At 60.0% G+C, this 15,628-nt stretch overlaps 1 protein-coding gene across 2 annotated transcripts in view; it reads right to left on the minus strand.

Moving 5' to 3' along the window:
* Positions 1–31: 31 nt before the first annotated feature.
* Positions 32–15,628, minus strand: part of FAM163B (family with sequence similarity 163 member B) — a 28,929-nt gene continuing 13,332 nt past the window's right edge. For both annotated transcript variants that reach the window (XM_068170664.1, XM_068170665.1), the window contains exons 2-3: positions 4,174–4,289; positions 32–3,373 (exon numbers count right to left, since the gene is read on the minus strand). In XM_068170664.1, the coding sequence (XP_068026765.1) occupies positions 2,984–3,373; positions 4,174–4,266 (483 nt within the window). In that variant the 5' untranslated portion in view covers positions 4,267–4,289 and the 3' untranslated portion in view covers positions 32–2,983. The remainder of the gene's footprint in view (positions 3,374–4,173; positions 4,290–15,628) is intronic.

Consider the following 15,628-nt stretch of genomic DNA (forward strand, 5'->3'; position numbering starts at 1 on the left):
GAGAAGGGAAAAGGGGAGAAGGGAAAAGGGAGAAGGGGAAAGGGAGAAGGGAAAAGGGAGAAGGGAGAAGGGAAAAGGGGAAAGGGAGAAGGGGAGAAGGGAAAAGGGAGAAGGGGAAAGGGAGAAGGGGAAAGGGAGAAGGGGAAAGGGAGAAGGGGAGAAGGGAAAAGGGGAGAAGGGAAAAGGGAGAAGGGGAAAGGGAGAAGGGGAAAGGGAGAAAGGAAAAGGGAGAAGTGAAAAGAGAGAAGTGAAAAGGGGAAAGGGGAAAGGGAGAAGGGAGAAGGGGAAAGGGAGAAGGGAGAAGGGGAAAGGGAGAAGGGGAGAAGGGAAAAGGGGAGAAGGGGAAAGGGAGAAGGGAGAAGGGGAAAGGGGAGAAGGGGAAAAGGAGAAGGGAAAAGGGGAGAAGGGAAAAGGGAGAAGGGAAAAGGGGAAAGGGAGAAGGGAGAAGGGAAAAGGGGAAAGGGAGAAGGGAGAAGGGAAAAGGGGAGAAGGGGAAAGGGAGAAGGGGAAAGGGAAAAGGGGAAAGGGAGAAGGGGAGAAGGGAAAAGGGGAGAAGGGAAAAGGGGAGAAGGGAAAAGGGGAAAGGGGAAAGGGAGAAGGGAAAGAGGAAAGGGGAAAGGGAGAAGAGAACAGAAAAGGGAAAGGGGAGAAGGGAAAAGTGGAAAGGGATAAGGAGAAAGAAGGCAGAAGGCAGAAGGGAGAAGGGAAGAGAGGTTGGGGGGAGAAGTAGGGTCAGAAGGAATGCAGAGAGGAGGGAGTGATGCTTGGAAAGAAACCCCAGTGGGAACTGTACAAAGGAGCAAAGCCTGAGTGGCTGCTGCCCCCCTGGAGCAGGGACATGGTGCTCCTGGGCCACAGCACCACAGACACCCAGCCCAGAATATTAAACATGTATGAAACCAACCCCAGTCACCCCCCACCCCCCACCCCCTGCCCCCAACCAGACCCCCACCCCTAGCCCCAAAGAAAGTCAAAGATATTCATTTGCAAAGACTTGACTTGGACTTCAAAAGGTTGCCTGTGGGATTCAGAGCCCTCGAGGCCGAAAGGAAAAGCTCCAGCTGGGCTCTGGAGAGTCTTGGGGAGCTGGGGAGCAGATGATGCTTCCCCTCACGTCTTTAGAAAGGAGAACTGACCCAGAGCACAGCCCTGAGGCTCTTGGCAGCCAGTCCAGCCCCCCAGCCAAGCCCCCAGGTCCAGCACGATGCTTTTCACCTGAATAATGCAGGACGTGGGGGAAGGAGGAGGCTGTGCAGCGCAAAGTGGGAGTGCTGCGAGATCAGAGAGGAGGAACTGAGCCAGGCAGGAGCCACCAGAGAGTCCTCACATCCCCAGTGAGTGATTCTGCCTCTCCAAGAGCTGGGTTATCCAAACAGGTCCTTCAGAGCAGGTCCAGGGCTGAGGGACGCCCTGGGCGCCCGCCGGCCACAGCCAGCAGGGCTGGTGGGGCTGGGGGCCAGCTGTGGGCAATGGCTCCAGAATGCCAACCCAAGCACACACAAAGGGCTTTGCCTCAGCCCAAAGTGTTCTGCCACGGTCCTGGATGAGGAGGAAGTGCCAGGGTTTGGGGTTTTTGTAAAGAATAAAAGAAAGCACAAATGCATGGAGGAAGATGCATGCAGGGGACGGGGGGCCGTGCTCTTGCTTGGCCAAGCCTCAACCAGAGGTTCCCATGTGGCAGGAGCTGGAGCAGGGGGTGTGGGGGAGGCTGTTCAGAGAGTGGTTGGGTGGATGGCTCCATCCCAGGCTGTGCTGTGTGCTCTTGCCACAGCCAGGGTGTGTGGTGGGGTCTGCAAAGCTGCCAGCCCAGCTCCATCCGGTGGGCTCCAGGGCCAGGCTGTGCTGCCCTGCTTCAGCCTAAGCCCAGCTGGGATCACCCAGGGATGGATAAATGACCAATGTGAGGAGGGAGGTGGCTGGGATGCAGGGCTGGGATGCAGGGGTGGGATGCAGCACTGGGATGCAGAGCTGGGATGTAGAGCTGGGATGCAGGGCAGGGATGCAGCGCTGGGATGCAGAGCTGGGATGCAGGGCTGGGATGCAGGGCAGGGATGTGCACACACAGGGCTGCAGGATGGAGGGGGATGGTGGGAGGGTGGACAACAGCAGCCCTGCTTGGCTGTGGGTGCTCTGGGCTCATGGTGGGGGGGTAGGGTGTGTGTGCACATTGCAGACTAGGAGCAGGAGCTCTCAGCTGCAGCATGCCCTCAGCACACAGCAACAGACAGCTCCTCACACCCAGCATGAGCCAACTGGCAGCCAGCACTTCCCATCAAGAGCTAAAGGCTGGGGGGCAAGAGGATGGGCCCAGATTCTGCTCAGTGGTGCCCAGGGGCAGGGACAAGGGGCAAGGGGCACAAACTGGAACCCAGAAGGTTCCACCTGAGCAGGAGGAGAAAGTTCTGTGCTGTGAGGCTGCTGGAGGGCTGGAGCAGGCTGCCCAGGGAGGTTGTGGAGTCTCCTTCTCTGCAGAGCTTCCAGCCCCAGGTGGGGCATTGTGCTCCTGGGCAAGCTGCTGTGGGGTGCCCCTGGGTGGGAGAGGGTGAGCTGCAGAGGTCCCTTCCAACTTCCCACCCTGCTGGGGGGGTCTGGGATTCGTTGCTTGTGCTCAGTGCTCTGGCTGGAGGTGGAGGAGAGGCTTTCAGGCCGTACAAAAGGACTCACAATATCAAAACCTACTTTAGAAAAGGGCAGAAAAAAGTGCAGCTAGGGGGGGAAAAAAAGACCCCAAGCCCGTCATGTCCCAGCTGCAGCCATCCTCCCCTCTGCTCCTCTGCCCAGGGCTGCTCTTTTGCTGCCCTTTTCTGTTGCCATCGACCTCATCCCTACCTGCAGCCCGCGGAGACAACCTTCGGCGGGGGGGTTGCTTTTGGAGCCCGACGGAAGAGCTTGGAAAGAGTTCTGCTCCCTGCTAAACGCCCCCCGGGCGGCGGCAGCAGGGGCAGGGGGGGGCTGCGAGGTGGTGCTGCCGGCTGGCCGAGCCTCACACATCGGTGCTGATGCTGCGGGAGCGGGAGAAGGCTTCGCGCATGGCCGAGAGCCGGTTGGGGTTGAGCGCCTGCAGGTTCCCCACGCTCACCGGCAGCTCCAGGTCCTCCTGGCTCACCGCCTTGTAGCTCACCCTGTCCCCCCCGTTGTGCAGCTCCTCGGGGGGCTCCTGCAGGAAGAAGGTGGGGGGCTCGTAGGGGGTACAGCTGGGGCAGCTGGGCCGGCTCTGGGAGGCTTTCTTGCCGAAGGGGGAGGAGGCGTAGAGGGAAGGGCCATTGGTCAGCACTACGTTGCGGTTGCAGTGCAGCGGGGGGATGTGGGAGTGCACGGCGAAGTCAGGCTCCTCCTCATCCTCCTCGGACTCATCCTTCTTGCAGCAGTAGTACTGCAACAGGAAAAGGGAAACAGGAAGGGAAGTTGTGGATGCTCCCTCCCTGCAGCTGGGAGGAGGTCTTGAGCAAGCTGGGGCTGGTGGGAGGTGTCCCTGCCCGTGGCAGAGGGGTTGGGACTGGGTGGTCCTTGAGGTCCTTTCCAGCCCCAAACCCATTCTGGGACTCTATCAATCCATGGCTCTGTGGAATGGGAATGGCCCCACAGGGCCAGGCCTCAGCTGGCATCCCAAGGGCATCCCAGCCCACCCTGCCTCCAAGGGGCAGCTCCTCAAATCCCAGCCCTGTGGAACGGCAGGCAGGGCACAGCAGGATGCCTGGGGGCTCCCTTCCCCCACTGCAACATCCTTTGGGGCTACAGCTCATAGAATGGTTTGGGTGGGAAAGGACTTTAGAGTCATCCAGTTCCAACCCCCCCTGCCATGGGCAGGGATCTTCTCCACCAGCCCAGCTTGCTCAAGACCTCATCCAGCCTGGCCTTGAACAGGATCACAGTATCACCAAGATTGGAAGAGATCTCAAAGATCACTGAGTCCAACCTGAAAAGCACCAGGGAGGGGACATCCATGGCCTCCCTGGGCAGCCTGTGCTAGGCTCTCCCCACCCTCACTCCCAAGAATTTCTTCCTCACCTCCATCCTTAATCTCCTCTCTTCCAGCTTCAATCCATCCCCCCTCATCCTATTCCTACAAGCTCTTGTATGAAATCCCTCCCCAGCGCTCCTGCAACCCCCTACAGGCACTGGCAGGCTGCTCTGAGGTCTCTCCTGCAGGCTGAAGCCCCAGCCCAGGCTTACCTGGAGCCTACAGTAGCAGAGGACAGCGATGATACAAAGCAAAATGACAGTTGCTAATATTCCACCTGTGATGACCACGGTCCCGGCTGTCATCCGCCCTCCTCTCCATTAACAGCCTGGAAGAGGGAGCACAGCGAGTTACTGCTGCAGCTGGGCTGCTGCTCAGCTTAGGAAAGATCCTGAGCTGCTGGAAGGTGTCCAGAGAAGGGCAACAGAGCTGGGGAGGGGTCTGGAGCACAGCCCTGGGAGGAGAGGCTGAGGGAGCTGGGGTTGCTTAGCCTGGAGAAGAGGAGGCTCAGGGGAGACCTTCTTGCTCTCTCCAACTCCCTGCAGGGAGGTTGTAGCCAGGTGGGGGTTGGTCTCTTCTCCCAGGCAGGCAAGCAGCCCCAGAACAAGAGGACACAGTCTCAAGCTGTGCCAGGAGAAGTTTAGGCTGGAGGTGAGGAAGAAATTCTTCACAGCAAGAGAGCTTGGCCCTGGGGCTGTGCTGCCCAGGGAGGTGGTGGAGTCCCCATCCCTGGAGGTGTTTAGGAAGAGCCTGGCTGAGGCTCTTGGTGCCATGGTTGAGTTGATCAGATGGTGCTGGGTGATCTCAAAGGTCTTTTCCAACCTGGTTAATTCTATTCTATTCTATTCTATTCTATTCTATTCTATTCTATTCTATTCTATTCTATTCTATTCTATTCTATTCTATCCTAACTAATCAACCAGACCATGGTTGAGTTGATCAGATGGTGTTGGGTGATAGGTTGGACTGGCAGGTGGGGCTCTGGCGGGCTGGGCTCGGGCGGGCGGGGCTCTGGCGGGTGGGGCTCTGGTGGGCGGGGCTCGGGCAGGCGGGGCTCTGGCGGGTGGGGCTCTGGCGGGCGGGGCTCGGGCAGGCGGGTCTCTGGAAGGCGGGGCTGTGGCAGGTGGGGCTGTGGCAGGCGGGGCTCTGGCGGGCTGGGCTCGGGCAGGCGGGGCTCTGGTGGGCGGGGCTGGGGAAGGCGGGGCTCGGGAAGGTGGGGCTTGGGAAGGCAGGGCTCTGGCAGGCGGGGCTCTGGTGGGCGGGGCTCGGGCAGGCGGGGCTCGGGCAGGTGGGGCTCTGGCGGGCAGGGCTCTGGCAGGTGGGGCTCGGGCGGGGCTGTGGCAGGCGGGGCTCTGGCGGGCAGGGCTCTGGTGGGAGGGGCTCTGGCGGGCGGGGCTCTGGGGAGCTCCTCACTTCCTCCCCAGTTAATTAAGCAGCCCCCAGCCCCGGGGGGACGAGCGAGGGTCAGACAGAGCCACAGCTTCTGTCCAGCTGTGCTCAGCCACCGCTGCCCCCAGAGCAAGCCCTCTGCCCCTCCCTCCCAGCACCCCACACTCGAGGCTGAGCACCTGGCAGCCTTAAACAGCTCTGCTCTGTGCCCAGGGGGGAGGAGAGCAGAGCATGGGGAGGCCCAGGAGCAGAACAATTCCTGTCTAGACCTTTTCTCTCTTCCTTTTCTTTCTCTTTTTGGTCACATTTGGTCCTAATTTCATGCTCCACAGGCTCCCAGCTTCATTCACTTAGTCATAAACATCCTGCTAAGAGGCAGTGCTGTGCAGCTCTGCTGTGGGCTTGGGGAGGATGTGCAGGAGCCCTGCTGGCAGCAGCGCAGGCAGCAAGAGATGTGGCCCCAGCAGATGGCCTCTTGGCTCCTGCAGCTCCCCAGGATGTCTGGAGCCCCTCCCCAGCCCCTCTGCCCCATCCCAATCCAGCCCCCAGCTCTGGCAGACAGCAGAGGGATGTTAACCCCCCCTCCCCCCCAGACTGTCTGCTCCCAGCCCAGGAGAACTTCCCTGTAGGGAAGTGGTGCTCAGGGCTGGGGGCTCACAGGGGGGTGCTGCCTCTTGGGCACCATTGGCAGCTGCCACAGTGCTGCAGGCACAGGGGGGCTTGGGTGCAAGGCCTTGCCCAGCACCCTGCTGGGCTGTCCCTGTGCACAGAGCAAGCAAGGCCAAGACACTTCCCTGCCTCCTGGTGTCAGACTGCTCCTGCAGGAGCTTCCCAGCATCTCCAGCCCCACTTGGGCACTGCAGGAGGGTCCAATGGACCTTCCCAGCATCTTCAGCCCAACACAAAGCCTGGAGAGGGACTGAGGGAAGCCTCTCATGAACCACAGAGGAAGAGACAGCCCAGAAGTGCACTCAGACCATGCAGAGAGGAGGAGGAGGGGGTGAGAGCTCATCCCAGGTCACCCCACCCCAGCATGCTGCTCGTGACCCTGGGAGAGTGGCGGGTGCCCAGGGCAGGGAGAGGCTGCTGCCAGCTGCAGCTCCCTCCTGGAGCAGCTCAGAGCAGCCTGGCTGTGCAGGCAGAGCCCCAGGGGATGGCTGCGTGGGAGGCAGCTCCGGAGCAGCCGGCGGGGGGCTGAGCTCAGCTCCTCAGAAGGTTCCAGCTCACAGCTAACCAAGGCTCCCAGGCACCAGGGCTGCAGTGCTGCAGCCACGGCTGGCTCGTGGGGGCTGGCCTGACCCTGCCTGCTGAAGCTGAGGGAGAAGTACACCTGGGCTCTGCTGAGGAGACCACTCCAAGGTGTCTTTAAGAGCCCCTCCGGTGCTCAGCCAGGGTCTGCAGGTGTTAAGCACAATCAAAGCATCCCAGCAGCTGGCAGGAACCTCTGGAGATCACCCAGTCCCAGCCCCTGCCAGGGCAGGGTGACCCAGGGCAGGTCAGATCCAGAGCAGGAGACTCCACAACCTCTCTGGGCAGCCTGCTGCAGGCCTCCAGCAGCCTTGTAGGAAAGAAGTTTTTCCTCCTGCTGAGGAACCTTCAGGCCAGACCTTTAAGGGAAGGGGGCTGCCACCTGTCCCACCCCATCCCACCCCAGCTCCCACCCAATCTCACCCCAGCTCACACCCCCTGGCATCAGCCACCCTTCAGCTGGCAGCAGCTGGAAGTGCTGGCATGGTAAAGGGGCTGCTGCCCTCCCTGCAGCCTGCACAAGGAGCCTGTGCCTAACCCATGAAGGGCTGTGGCCTGTGCTCTGCCCTCCTGCAGTGCTACCTTCGTCCCTCAGCACCCCTGGGACCTGCTTCCTCTGCACCCAGCAGCAGCACAGCCCTCATTTAAGGAGCTGCCCTCACTGAGCTGACCCCAGGGGCTGGAGCTTGGAGTGAAGGCAGCAAGCAAGGGATGAAGCAGCCCCTGGCAGGCCAGAGATGAGAGCTGGCACACTGCCCCTGCCTGGCAACCCAGCCCTGGGGCACCAGGAGCCTGGATCCCAGCAGAACAAAGACACAGGCTGGAACCCACAGCCAGCACCCCACAGGCACACACTTGGCAACCCTCCCCCTGGCACCTCTGGCCCTCACCTCAGCCTCCCTGCTGCCCTCTCCCTCGTGGAAGGGAGCAGGAGCAGCTCTGCCCTGTGCTTCCAAACGGCCAAGATGGGAAAAGGAGAGGAAAAAACAAACCCAGGAAGGAAAAGCAATCCCCCCCCCACCCTTCCCTGGGAGCAGAGGAGGCCAGCACTGTGTCCTGGAGTCACATCACCCTGCCTGGCCCTGGCCCTGGCCCTGCTGTGCTGTGGGCTCGGCCAAGAGGCTTCCCCGTGGGTGTCCTGCAGCCGGGAGGGGCCTCTGAAGAGGAGGGGAAGGACCCTGAGCAGCTCCCCCCAGCCCCCTCCCCCAGGCTGATCATCCTCCAAGCAGCATGAGATGGCTGGGGCAGGAGGGGGTCAGCCTGTTGGGGCACTCTGGGGAGGAGACCCAAGAGGGAGGAAGCCTCAATGGGGATGTTCAGGTCGGGCAGATGAAGTCCTGCATGGAAAGTGGGAGCTGAGCAGATGAAGTCCTGCATGGAAAGCGGGAGCTGAGCAGCTGTGGAGCTGCAGAAAGCTGCTGAAGGCTTCCTGGGGTTTGCCCTGGGTGGCAGATGAGGCATTCCCCAGCTTGTCTGTGCATCACAAACCCTGATGCTGCTGCTCCTGCCCAGGACAGGCAGAGGGGAGGCTGGGAAGCAGCAGGGCAGAAGTGATGCTGGCTGAGCTCCCACTGCCCCCAGCTCCTGGATCTTGCTGCTGCTGCTTTCCACCCCAGAGCTGGCTGCAGGCAGCACCTGGGGCCCAAGACCTTGGCCCAGAGCAATGAGAAATCACTCTGCAAGCATCTGGCTGGGGCAGAGGAGGCTGGAGCTGAGCATTTGATGCTGCAAAGCTTTGGGGGGAGCCTGACTCACATGGGGTGAGCTTGGCTTCCATGGGGTGAGCTTGGCTCACATGGGGTGAGCATAGCTTGCATGGGGTGAGCCTAGATTACATGGGGTGAGCCTGACTCACATGGGGTGAGCCTGGCTTACACTCCCCTCTTCCCCTCAGTGCCATCTAAGTGTCACACAGGGAAAGCCTGGGGAGCAGAGGTTGGAAGCACACCCACTCCCCAGCCAGCAGCCTGGGGGGTGGCAAAGCAGCAGCTGAATGAGAATCCAAACCCAATTGGCTGGCAAACAGGATCAGAGAACCATTCACAGCATCACTAAGGTGGGAAAAAGACCTCTAAGGTCACCCAGCCACCAACCCAGCACCACCATGGGCACTAAAGCACAGCCCCAGGTGCCATGGGGCACTAAGCACTGCCCCAGCACCACCATGGGACACTAACCCACAGCCCCAGGTGCCATGGGGCACGAAAGCATTGCCCCAGGTGCCATGGGGCACTAACCCACAGCCCCAGGTGCCATGGGGCACTAAAGCACTGCCCCAGGTGCCATGGGGCACTAAGCACTGCCCCAGGTGCCCTGGGCACAGGTTTTTCAGAGCCCTCTGTCTGCATCCCCCCTCCCCCAGGTTCCTGTAACCCTACCCAGCCAATGAATCAGAGCTGGGCTGCCAGGAGGAGCCAGGCAGGGTGCCAGCAGGAGGCTTCCCACCGATGGAGCCAGGGCACAGGGCAGCTGCCAGCAGCACTGATCTCCTCTGGGGCTGCTCCTCTACAGGCTCTCAGCCCCAGGCAGCTCTCAGCCTTTGCTCCTCTCAGAGCTGCTCCAGGCCCCCTCAGCATCTCTGTAAGCAGAGGGGGACTCCCCAGGCCCCTCAGCAGCTTCACAGCCTCCTCTGGCCTCTCCCCAGCAGTTCCCTGCCTCTCTTGAGCTGGGGAGCTCAGAGCTGGACCCAGTCCTCCACTCCTGACCAGGGCAGAGCAGAGGTGGAGGAGAGCCTCCCTCAGCCTGCTGGCCACACTCCTAGCACACCCAGCTGAGATCCCCCCAGCTCCAGCTGCCCTTTCCAGTCTGCAGCCCACAGTGGGGCTGAGGGAGCTCTCTGCCCCACAGCACACTGGAGCAGGCTGCCTCCAAGGCACATGGAGCCTGGGGGGGCCTGCCCCAGCAGCAGGAGGGGGCCCTCAGCTCTGCAGGATGCCATCTGAGCACTGCAAGTCAAGCCTCGTGAGAAGGAGTACTTGCAGAGCTCAGCAGAGCAGGGCTGGGGCTGGGTGAGCACAGGAGCTGCAGGGCTGGCTGCAGATGCTGCTCAGAGTGCAGGGGTGCCTCTGGGGAGGGAGGGAGGGAGGGAGGGATGGTGCATGGATGAATGGATGGACAGGGGGAGATGCTGAATCAGCTGCACAGCTCCTGTGCTGACCTAGGGAATGGCCCTCCCAGACCCTCTGGGGCCACCCTCAAGGTGCTGCCATCCCCCTCCCAAAGGGGCAGAGGGGAAGGATGCTTCAGCATCCCCTGGAATGAAGCATGAGGGACTCCCCCCCAAGCCCAACCCCCTGCAGGAGCTGCTGGCCAGCTGCCTGTCAGGAGCTGAGAGGTGCTCTCAAAGCCCACCAGAGGCTTTTGCCCTCCCCAGCCTCACCTTGCACTGCCCAAACCACCCCGAGTCACAGCTTGCACCGGGCTGGAAGGCACCCTCAGAGGTCATCTTGGCCAACCCCCTGCGGTCAGCAGGGACAGCTCCAGCCAGAGCAGGCTGCCCAGGCACCAGGGCTGATGCCCATCCCTCAGCTGGCAAGCTGGCCAGAGCCCCAAGCATCCTGAACTGCAAAATGAAAGGCAGCCAGGCTGTGCCTTTCCACCTGCATCACTTCAGCACCTCCTGATGGTGCTTCAGTCAGCCTCAGATCTCAGCACTGGAGAGAGCAAAGGTTTGCTGGCAGCAGCTTGGGGTCAGTGACTGCAACCCCTGCTGGGTGGGCAGCCAGTCAGAGGCTCCAGCAGCCAGTCAAGGCGGTCCAGCAGCCAGTCCGGGGGCTCCAGCAGCCAGTCCAGGGGTTCAGCAGCCAGTCCAGGGGCTCCAGCAGCCAGTCCAGGGGTTCAGCAGCCAGTCCAGGGGCTCCAGCAGCCAGTCCAGGGGCTCCAGCAGCCAGTCCAGGGGCTCCAGCAGCCAGTCCAGGGCTCCAGCAGCCAGTCCAGGGCTCCAGCAGCCAGTCAGGGGCTCCAGCAGCCACCACCCTGATCCATCTCCTAGCAGGGCAGTGCTGCAGGCTGGAAACGTCCCTCTGGGAGCCCCATCCCTGGAGCCATCCCAGCTCAGGTTGTTTGGGGCTCTGAGCAGCCTGCTCCAGCTGCAGATGTCCCTGCTGGCTGCAGAGGGTTTAGATGAGCTCTGAAGGTCTCTCCAAGCCAAAGCAGGCTGGGATTGGATGAAACTGAACCCTGGGGTGGGAAAGGCTCTGCTTTGAAAGGGTGTGCTTGAAATCTCTCCACCAGCAGCACACTTTAGGCTGAGGTGGCCTCCTCTAGGCCAGGCACTGCGTCAGCACTGAGCTGGGAGCAGCTGCATCCTCCTCCCACCCCCCACCCCAGCCCCCAGCCCTGCTCTGGTGGCCCTGCAGCTGTCCTGAGGGGCAGCTGAGCCATCGATCCCGGGATGCAGCTGAGCCATCGACCCGGGGCTGGGGAAGGAGGGAAGGAAGGAAGGACACATCCAGGGTAGGATTCCAGTAAGCAGCAAATCCAAGAGCTTTGCATTTCCAGGAGCTCTGAGCAGGGCTCCGCGGGACAGGAAGATCCCTGGCAGATTAAAGTCTTTGTGAGCTGCACGACTCTGCCCTCATTTGCTGAGCATCGCTGGAGGCAGGCAGCGCTGGAGGCAGGCAGCGCTGGAGGCAGCAGGCAGATCCAGCTCCGTGGTGCTCCTTACAGGCAGCAGCCCCGGGGAGCCCTCTCCTCCAGCCAGCCGCTGCAAGGAGCGGGAGGGGGAGCAGCACCCTGCTGTCCTGGGCCCCCCAGTGGGTAGCTGGTGGCTGCTGCCACCTCCAGCAGCCCCACATTGTCCCTCCCAGTGTCACACACCACCTCCTGGGCTCCAGCTCTTCAGGCAGCCTGCTCATTCCTCATCAGTCCCTGCTCCTCTGCCCCTTGAGCACAGACCCCCTGGATCCTTGCTGCTCCTCTCCCTTGGCACACTGACTCCCTGGATCCTTGCTGCTCCTCTCCCTTGGCACACTGACTCCCTGGGTCCTTGCTGCTCCTCTCCCTTGGCACACTGACTCCCTGGATCCTTGCTGCTCCTCTCTCTTGGCACACTGACTCCCTGGGTCCTTGCTGCTCCTCTGCCCTTGGCACACTGACTCCTTGGGTCCTTGCTGCTCCTCTCCCTTGGCACACTGACTCCCTGGATCCTTGCTGCTCCTCTCTCTTGGCACACTGACTCCCTGGGTCCTTGCTGCTCCTCTCCCTTGGCACACTGACCCCCTGGGTCCATGCTGCTCCTCTCCCTTGGCACACTGACTCCCTGGGCTGCTCCTCTGCCCTTGGCACACTGACTCCCTGGGTCCTTGCTGCTCCTCTGCTCTTGGCACACTGACTCCCTGGGTCCTTGCTGCTCCTCTCCCTTGGCACACTGACTCCCTGGATCCTTGCTGCTCCTCTGCCCTTGGCACACTGACTCCCTGGGTCCTTGCTGCTCCTCTCCCTTGGCACACTGACTCCCTGGGTCCTTGCTGCTCCTCTCCCTTGGCACACTGACTCCCTGGATCCTTGCTGCTCCTCTCCCTTGGCACACTGACTCCTTGGGTCCTTGCTGCTCCTCTCCCTTGGCACACTGACTCCCTGGATCCTTGCTGCTCCTCTGCCCTTGGCACACTGACTCCCTGGGTCCTTGCTGCTCCTCTCCCTTGGCACACTGACTCCTTGGGTCCTTGCTGCTCCTCTCCCTTGGCACACTGACTCCCTGGGTCCTTGCTGCTCCTCTGCCCTTGGCACCCTAACTCCCTGGGCCCTTGTTTCCAGCTCTGGGTGCTGGCTGTGGCCACCCAGCATCTCCTAAGCCAAGCCTGGGATCCTGAACAGCCACTCAGATCCCACTTGGGATCTCCAATGAGATACATCCTGCTGCCTTAAAAACAGGGGAGGGGGAGGGGGGAAACCACCACGAGAAAGGGTCTGGAGTTTCCATAGCTACAGCTTTACATTGCTCTGGTGGAAGCTCAAGTTCAGCCTGTGGAACAAGCAGCAAGCAGAGTGTTTTCCTCACTCCAGCCCAGCAAGGCACCGTGGTGAATGACCAGGGAAGTGGAGAGGAGAGAGCTCAGTGGTGCTGGAAGTAGCACACCCAGTGTTAAGGACTGGCACCTAAGGCTGCTGCTAGCATGAGCTGCATCAGCAAGTGGAGAGGGAAAGAGTCCTCACAGCATCTCCCTGCTGCCTGATGTGGGCAGAGAACAGAAACTGCTTTAAGTTGCCACCTGTGAGGTGCTCCCAGGGCTGGACTTCCAGAGGGATGGAAATCCCAGATCAAGAGAGACAGGGAACTGCTGGAGAGAGTCCAGAGGAGGCTGGGAAGCTGCTGAGGGGCCTGGAGCAGCAATGTGAGGAGCAAAGGCTGAGAGCCCTGGGGCTGAGAGCCTGCAGAAGAGCAGCCCCAGAGGGGAGCTGAGCAATGCTCTGCAAGAGCTGAAGGCTGGAGGGGCAAGAGGCTGGGGCCAGGCTCTGCTCAGTGGTGCCCAGGGACAGGGCAAGGGCAATGGGCACAAACTGGAACCATCTGAACAGGAGAAACTTCTTTGGTGTGAGGCTGCTGAGCCCTGGAGCAGGCTGCCCAGGGAGGTTGTGGAGTCTCCTGCTCTGCAGAGCTTCCAAACCTCCCCTGGGCATTGTGCTCCTGGGCAAGCTGCTGGGGGTGCCCCTGGGTGGGACTGGATGCTCTCCAGAGGTCTCTTCCAACCCTTCCATGCTGGGATTCTGGGATGCTCTGTGGGGAGCTGGCACAAGCAGTGAACCTGCAGAGACTTCAGCTGCCCATGGGACCTGAGGCTGTTGGGAGCTTCCTTTGCTTCCCACCCACCCCTTGGACAGCATTAATGCCACTGGTGCCAGGCTGGTGCCAGCAGCACGGCTCACAGGGAAGGGCAGAGGTGCTTGCAGCAGGAGGGAGATGGACTTCCTCGTGCCTTGTGGCCACAAGTTTCTCTCCAGGCAGTAAAATCTCCTTATGTTATCCTTTTTAATGAGGATTGATCATGTGCTGCAGCAGGGGAATTGACTCAGGCTGGCTGGGAGGGGAATTTCCAGCTCCTTGGCAGCTCACTCTGAACCACTTCCAGTGCCTTTCCCTTCTTTTGTCCTCTCTCTCTCTTTTTGTTACCTCACCTTAGTTCTGCTACAGCTTTTCCTGGGAGCTGAGGGAGGGAAAGATTTGACTCAGAGGAAAACAAAACCCAACCCAAACCCAAAACCCAACACCAAACCCCAACCCAAAACCCAACACCAACCAAAAACCCAAACCAAACCCAAACCCAGGCCAAAACCCAGACCAAAACTCAACACCAAACTCAGACCAAGACCCAGACCAACCAAAAACCCAAACCCAGACTAAAACCCAACACCAAACCCAATACCAAACCCAGACTAAAGCCCAACCCAAAACCCAACACCAACCTAAAACCCAAACCAAACCCAAACCCAGACCAAAACCCAGACCAAAACTCAACACCAAACTTAGACCAAGACCCAGACCAACCAAAAACCCAACACCAAACCCAAACCCAGACTAAAACCCAACACCAAACCAAAACCCAACACCAAACCCAGACCAAAACTCAACACCAAACTCAGACCAACCAAAAACCCAACACCAAACCCAAACCCAGACTAAAACCCAACACCAAACCAAAACCCAACACCAAACCCAGACCAAAACCCAACACAAAACCCAAACCCAGACTAAAGCCCAAACCCAACACCAAACCCTGACTAAAACCCAACCCAAAACCCAACACCAACCAAAAACCCAAACCAAACCCAGACCAAAACCCAACACCAAACTAAAACCCAACACCAAACTCAGACCAAAACCCAACACCAAACCCACACCCAGACCAAAACCCAACACCAAACCCACACCCAGACTAAAACCCAACATCAAACCCATCACCAAACCCCAACACCAAACCCAAACCCAGACCAAACCCCAACCCAAAACCCAACACCAAACCCAGATCAAACCTCAACCCGAAACCCGACACCAAACCAGAACCCAAACCAACCAAAACCTCACCCAAAGCCCACCCAAACACCAACCCAAATCAAAACCCAGCTCAACCCAACACAAACCAACCCAACAGAAAGACCAAACCAACCAAAACCCAATCAAACCCCAACCCAACCACCAAATCAAACCATCCCAAATCAAAACCCAGTCTAACACAAACACCAACCCAAATCAAACCCCAAACCCAACCCAAACCCCAAACCCAACCCACAACACCCCAAAAAAGGGGAAAAGATAAAGCAGTTGGTGGAAGTCAGCTGGAAACCAGCAGTTGGGAGAAGAAAGGAAAGGGAGCAAAGCCTTCAGGCAAAGTGCTGTGCTCCAAACCCTGAGGGCTTAGCAGTGCTGCTGTTCCCAGGGCCAGCAGCTTGCAGCCATCCAAACCCCTGTGATGGATCTTCTGGCCCTGGCCTCAGCACCTGGGCCACCCAAGCCCTGCCTTTGAAATGGCTCCTGGGAGCTGGAGAAGCCCTTGAAAGCCTCCTGCTGCCCACATTATTGACTCTCCCACCTTCAGGAGCCAAAGCAGTGCCACTGCCAGCAGGGGAAACTGAGGCAGGAGAGGCTGGGGGGGTGCAGCTTCTGCTGGTGTTTGGTGCTTGCATGCTTCCTGCTCCAGCTCCTTGTCTCTGCAGCAGGCTTTCTGCCTGCCTGCTTGAAGTGATCCCTGACTTGCAGCACCTCAAAGCACCTCAGAAGATCCAGCTCCTTGTCTCTGCAGCAGGCTCTCTGCCTGCCTGCTTGGAATGATCCCTGACTTGCAGCACCTCAAAGCACCTCAGCAGATCCAGCTCCTTGTCTCTGCAGCAGGCTTTCTGCCTCCCTGCTTGGGATGATCCCTGACTTGCAGCACCTCAAAGGACCTCAGCAGATCCAGCTCCTTGTCTCTGCAGCAGGCTTTCTGCCTGCTGGCTTGGAATGATCCCTGACTTGCAGCACCCCAAAGGACCTCAGCAGATCCAGCTCCTTGTCTCTGCAGCAGGCTTTCTGCCTGCCTGCTTGGAATGATCCCT

Source organism: Melanerpes formicivorus, unplaced genomic scaffold (genome assembly GCF_026170545.1).
Source record: "Melanerpes formicivorus ecotype bairdi unplaced genomic scaffold, bMelFor1.0.p_v2 SCAF_500, whole genome shotgun sequence".
NCBI lineage: Eukaryota > Metazoa > Chordata > Aves > Piciformes > Picidae > Melanerpes > Melanerpes formicivorus.